The 6,454-nt window shown below is 41.8% G+C and overlaps 1 protein-coding gene and 1 long non-coding RNA gene across 2 annotated transcripts in view; one reads left to right on the forward strand and one right to left on the reverse strand.

Annotated features, from left to right (window-relative positions):
• LOC127534151 (dedicator of cytokinesis protein 3-like) overlaps positions 1-51 on the forward strand; it is a 37,572-nt gene extending 37,521 nt beyond the window's left edge. The window contains exon 13 of the mRNA XM_051948656.1: positions 25-51. Within this exon, the coding sequence (XP_051804616.1) occupies positions 25-51 (27 nt within the window). The remainder of the gene's footprint in view (positions 1-24) is intronic.
• Positions 52-139: 88 nt separating this feature from the next.
• LOC127534094 (uncharacterized) lies at positions 140-1,820 on the reverse strand. The gene is made up of 6 exons (XR_007942051.1): positions 1,735-1,820; positions 1,331-1,590; positions 1,216-1,243; positions 698-813; positions 440-582; positions 140-240 (listed from the first exon to the last, which is right to left on the reverse strand). It is a non-coding gene; the product is annotated as an uncharacterized LOC127534094 (long non-coding RNA).
• Between the last annotated feature and the right edge of the window lie 4,634 nt (positions 1,821-6,454).

Consider the following 6,454-nt stretch of genomic DNA (forward strand, 5'->3'; position numbering starts at 1 on the left):
AGTATCAACACCTTCTATCTCTAGGTCTGGGTATCCACACTTTATCTCTAGTCTGGGTATCAACACTTTTTATCTCTAGGTCTGGGTATCAACACTTTTTATCTCTAGGTCTGGGTATCGACGCCTTCTATCTCTAGGTCTGGGTATCAACACTTTTTATCTCTAGGTCTGGGTATCAACACTTTTTATCTCTAGGTCTGGGTATCGACGCCTTCTATCTCTAGGTCTGGGTATCAACACCTTCTATCTCTAGGTCTGGGTATCACACCTTCTATCTCTAGGTCTGAGTATCAACACTTTTATCTCTAGGTCTGGGTATCAACGCCTTTATCTCTAGGTCTGGGTATCAACACCTTTATCTCTAGGTCTGGGTATCGACGCCTTCCATCTCTACGGTCTGGGTATCAACACCTTCTATCTCTAGTCTGGGTATCAACACTTTTTATCTCTAGGTCTGGGTATCAACGCCTTTATCTCTAGGTCTGGGTATCAACACCTTTATCTCTAGGTCTGGGTATCGACGCCTTCCATCTCTAGGTCTGGGTATCAACGCCTTCTATCTCTAGGTCTGAGTATCAACACCTCCTATCTCTAGGTCTGGGTATCAACGCCTTTATCTCTAGGTCTGGGTATCAACACTTTTTATCTCTAGGTCTGGGTATCGACGCCTTCTATCTCTAGGTCTGGGTATCAACACCTCCTATCTCTAGGTCTGGGTATCAACACTTTTTATCTCTAGGTCTGGGTATCAACGCCTTCTATCTCTAGGTCTGGGTATCAACACCTTCTATCTCTAGGTCTGGGTATCAACACCTTCTATCTCTAGTCTGGGTATCAACACCTTCTATCTCTAGGTCTGAGTATCGACGCCTTCCATCTCTAGGTTTGGTATCAACGCCTTCTATCTCTAGGTCTGAGTATCAACACCTCCTATCTCTAGGTCTGGGTATCAACACTTTTTATCTCTAGGTCTGGGTATCAACGCCTTTATCTCTAGGTCTGGGTATCAACACCTTTATCTCTAGGTCTGGGTATCGACGCCTTCCATCTCTAGGTCTGGGTATCAACGCCTTCTATCTCTAGGTCTGGGTATCAACACCTCCTATCTCTAGGTCTGGGTATCGACGCTTTCTATCTCTAGGTCTGGGGTATCAACACCTTCTATCTCTAGGGCTGGTATCAACACCTTCTATTTCTAGGTCTGAGTATCAACACCTTTATCTCTAGGTCTGAGTATCGACGCCTTCTATCTCTAGGTCTGAGTATCAACACTTTCCATCTCTAGGTCTGAGTATCAACACTTTCCATCTCTAGGTCTGGGTATCAACACCTTCTATCTCTAGGTCTGGGTATCAACACCTTCTATCTCTAGGTCTGGGTATCAACACTTTCTATCTCTAGGTCTGAGTATCAACACCTTTATCTCTAGGTCTGAGTATCGACGCCTTCTATCTCTAGGTCTGAGTATCAACACTTTCCATCTCTAGGTCTGAGTATCAACACTTTCCATCTCTAGGTCTGGGTATCAACACCTTCTATCTCTAGGTCTGGGTATCAACACTTTCTATCTCTAGGTCTGAGTATCAACACCTTTATCTCTAGGTCTGGGTATCGACGCCTTCTATCTCTAGGTCTGAGTATCAACACTTTCCATCTCTAGGTCTGAGTATCAACACTTTCCATCTCTAGGTCTGGGTATCAACACCTTCTATCTCTAGGTCTGGGTATCAACACTTTCTATCTCTAGGTCTGAGTATCAACACCTTTATCTCTAGGTCTGAGTATCGACGCCTTCTATCTCTAGGTCTGAGTATCAACACTTTCCATCTCTAGGTCTGAGTATCAACACTTTCCATCTCTAGGTCTGGGTATCAACACCTTCTATCTCTAGGTCTGGGTATCAACACTTTCTATCTCTAGGTCTGAGTATCAACACTTTCTATCTCTAGGTCTGGGTATCTGCATCTTTTATCCCTTGACCGGTTTGACTTTCATTCAACTCAAAGTACTTCCTGTTAATCCAGGGTTGTCAAACAAACCTTCCCTTCTATTAATATATCTGAGAATACTGATGACAGCGGTGAACACTGCATATTTAGACGTCTGTGAAATCATCAGGAGCAGTGACATTATTGAAAAGAAAACAGTTATGAATACTTCTTGCTCTTGTTAAATCTGTATTTCTGGTTTCAATATTAAGATTAAGTGTCCCAAGTTATTAAGAACACACTGAAGTCAGGACTTCATGGAGTCTCACACTGACTGATGTTTAGACAAAATACAAAATGTGTGAGACAGGTTTTACTGCAGCAACAGTTAAAGGCGGTTAAATTAAGGCTACAACTAATGATTCTCAGTACGGTTTGATAAGTTTATGGTTTGTTTGTTTTTTATTGATTCTGTAACCCTCTGAACCCTAAAACCCACCAGTGGTTTTAAAAGGCTTGTTTTCTTGGGGAAAAAGTAATAATAATCACCAAAACATTTCCATTTCTCAATAAAAATCTGAGCTAGAACACATAATTTGTGACAAAAACAGTTTACACCAGATTCTGTAAAAGGACTTTAAAAGTCAGTGCTCTGCAGCACAGCTTGAGTCTTTTTTTTTTTTTTTTTACTAGTTTCAAGTCATTTTGGACAGTTTTCAATTGAATCTGGACATTTCTGGACAAGTTTCAGGTTATTTTAGATGAGTTTTGAGTCATTGTGGAACATTTTAGGTCATTTTTTAAATTTAATGTTACTTTGGTAAAGTTTTAAATTATTTTGGACAACTTTAGACAGAGCAAAACCAAAGCTACTGGATGAATAAATAAAGTCAGCATGGATGAGAAACAGAACAGAGGAGCACGTTGTTGAGATCCATCCAACCTCCTAGGGATAAACAAAGTTTTCTGAATTTGAAGCATGAAGAAACAGGTTTACTGAGGCTGGGAAATGTAATCAGATAAATATATTTAGGGTATTGAACTTTTTTTTTCAGAATTGATAACACTTGTGGAAAAACGTCTGTATTGATTGGTTCTTTGTTTTTTTTTGTCAAATTTGACTTTCTTTTCCTTTCTGGTTCCTCAGAGCTGTAGGACTTCAGATTAGAAATCAGAGTGAAGCTGCTCAGGGTTCAGTTGATGAAGCAGAAAATACTGAACAAGTCTTGAAGAAAAATGGAAATGTTAGAAGTTAATTTTAGTTTTGTTAAAGTGTGTTTTTGCTGCTTACGTTTTAGTTTTCTGTCTTGCTGAAACACTGTGTGATCAAACAGCCACATGTGATGATATGGCGTCGCTACTGTTCTCAGGTACCGTTCTAAAGCCTCAGATCCGGATCCTGAACGCCACGGAGGACGGAGTTCCGCTGCTCTGCGAGGTCAGAGATGCTTTTCCTGAGCCTTCCTTAGAATGGCGGGACAGCGATGGAAACGTCTCTTCTGCTACAGAGCCGCTGGTCTCTAAAGAAGGAAAAGGCTTCTCTGTTTCCCTCATCGCCACCGTGACCAGAACCAGAACCAACCGGTTCCAGTGCGTGGCCACACAGCAGGAAGTCCATCACAGGACGACCTCTGAGGTGGACGTGCCGGGTGAGATGCACATCCTTTGAAGTTGTTTTTTCTGGATCTACAGCGTTGAACAAATTCATTAGACCACCAGTCATGTAAACAAAAAAACAACTATTTTAGACATCTGTCAAAAACCTGTTTCAAATTTAATCTTGTATTTTTTATTTATTAGTCAAACTAATTAGTCCTTCTCCACAGATATTAACTATGAATCTTAATGTCTGTGAAGGTTCTCAGTCGTCCAGGTCATCTTAAGGTGAAGGGTTTAGTTCAGGCAACTGGACGTATTCTTGAATACGTCCAGTTGCCTGAACTAAACCCTTCACCTTTCAATCTTAGTGTTTTCTGTGACCTCCCTAGACCCCGATAACAGCTGTTTCTTGTTTTTATGGACTCTCCAACAGGCTCTTCTGTTACTGAGTTCCAGGTAGTTTCTAGATGTTCCCAGGGACTTGCTTTGGATGAAACCTTTGAGTTCAATAAATCCCAGATCTGTTCTCTAGGACTCCAGTCTGGACTTTGACTCGGCTGGTCCATCAGTTCCAGAAGTCCAGATTCCTTTGTCTTGGTCCAGTAGTCTCTGCTCAGCTTTGAAGTCTGTTTGGGATCGTTGTCTTCTTCATCTATAAGCCTACGACTAATCAGGTTCAGCCCAGAAGGGGTTCCATGATGCACCAAGACATTGGAGTCAACCTTCTAGTTCATGATGTCATGGATGTGAACTAATGGAGCATCACACTATCATGGAATCTCCACCGTGTTTCACCGTGATCCGTCTAGCATCAAAGCGTTCTCCAGCATTTCTGAGGACATAAATGCAACGATGCTGACCCAAGAGTTCAAACTTGGACTCGTCCATCCAGAGAACCTTCTTCCTGTCTTCTACAATCCAGTGTCTGTGACAGATTTTGGTGTTTTTGGATGTTTGAAGGCCTCAGTAATGTATTCTTAGCAGCTCTTCCCTTTAAGCTGTGTTCCTTCTTTCTGGAGACTTCCTCAGATCCTGATCTAGAAGCATTAATCTCTGCCTGAAGACCAGCAGTGTTCTTCCTTCTGTCTCTAGAACTTCAGATCTTGAGATTCCTGACATCTGCTTCAGTTAGCTTTAGTTTTAGATCTCTTCCTTGGTCCATTTTCTAAGAACCAGTCTCTGTAAAGGAGTCCAAGTCTTACTGGACCACCCTTTGAGAAACCTTTATGTTTCAAAGACCGTCCAGCATCATGAAGGCTTTAATTCAGTGAGTTCTCTACACTTCACCGCGTTCAACAAGAAACTGAATTCACGTTTTTAGACCCAAATATGAGCCAGAAGTCAGAAATGAATCCAGAATTACAAAGGACCACTAAAACTAATGTTTCTGTTCAGGAATGAAAGTAAAAAACTGTAATTTGGATTCTCAATCAATCATGGTCTGATCAATATGTTCAGCGCTGTAGGTGACGGTGTTGTTGTCTACTTTTGGTTGATCCTACTGTAGGTGACGCTGCTATGTTTGCTTTTTGTCATGTTTCAGGGAAAATGTTTGAAGAATGTAAACCTCCAGATCAAGTGGGTTTCCCGGCCGGTACGTTTGTACTTGGGGTGTTCGTCGGACTTTCTCCAACTGTGGTTCTTGTTGTGTTGTTTATTCGAAGGTGTAAGAGAGGTGAGTTTAAACAGTCAGTCCAACACAGCTCATAGTTTCAGTCCTACTGTCCAGTGCTACATTCATTCCTACCATAGTGGTGCTGGAGAACACAAAAAACCTTGGCAGGACATTTACAGAATACAGACCTAATTAACAGTAGAGATGATATGAATGTCTTCTAGCTGATGTTAGAACCTTCAGGTTGTCAGTAATGTCTGTAGAGGACAACCAGCTGAAATGAAGCCAGGATCTAATTTAACGTTCTACACATGATACTGGTGTAATAAGACATGAAGGGTTCTAACGTGGTCCTGGTTTAATGAGACACGAAGGGTTCTAACGTAGTCCTGGTTTAATGAGACACGAAGGGTTCTAACGTGGTCCTGGTTTAATGAGACACGAAGGGTTCTAACGTAGTCCTGGTTTAATGAGACACGAAGGGTTCTAACGTGGTCCTGGTTTAATGAGACATGAAGGGTTCTAACGTGGTCCTGGTTTAATGAGACGTGAAGGGTTCTAACGTAGTCCTGGTTTAATGAGACACGAAGGGTTCTAACGTAGTCCTGGTTTAATGAGACACGAAGGGTTCTAACGTGGTCCTGGTTTAATGAGACATGAAGGGTTCTAACGTGGTCCTGGTTTAATGAGACGTGAAGGGTTCTAACGTAGTCCTGGTTTTATGAGACATGAAGGGTCGTCATGCTATAAAGAACGTCTGTCTGTGGTTACATGTGAAGTCTGAGAAACATCCAAGCATAAACATGTTGATCTCCACAGACCAACATGACGGAGCAGCGCCGTCCAACAACAGTCAGACAAATCCAGGAGCTCCCAACGGCCACATCGTAGGAATAAGAGAAGAAGAACAATCCATGATGATCAATATGGATCAAGGTGCTGGAAGATCAACAGGTTGATATAAAGACCTATAAAGAGGAGCTATAGTCCTCAACCCACTGCCAGTTACTCTTCTCCCCCGGTTTCCTGTCTCTATGTTCTCAGTGAGCCAAAGTGTACTTGAAAAACACTTCATGAACCCTCAGGCAGGTTGTTTCATTGTGGTCCATTTGCTGATTATATCTACTGTACGATGAGCTTCCTTTATTGTCCAGTAGCAATGACACACGGGTATATGATGGTCATGTCATGAACTTTAGAAGCAAATTCTCTTTAGATTCATGGCCTTTTTCAGTCCACAAGTGCAGCATTAGTTACTGACTTCATAACTCCAAATCTGCTTGAAGCTATTTTTAGAAGACTAAGCTATCAC

The sequence above is a fragment of the Acanthochromis polyacanthus genome, chromosome 5, assembly GCF_021347895.1.
Source record: "Acanthochromis polyacanthus isolate Apoly-LR-REF ecotype Palm Island chromosome 5, KAUST_Apoly_ChrSc, whole genome shotgun sequence".
Classification (NCBI taxonomy): Eukaryota; Metazoa; Chordata; class Actinopteri; family Pomacentridae; genus Acanthochromis; species Acanthochromis polyacanthus.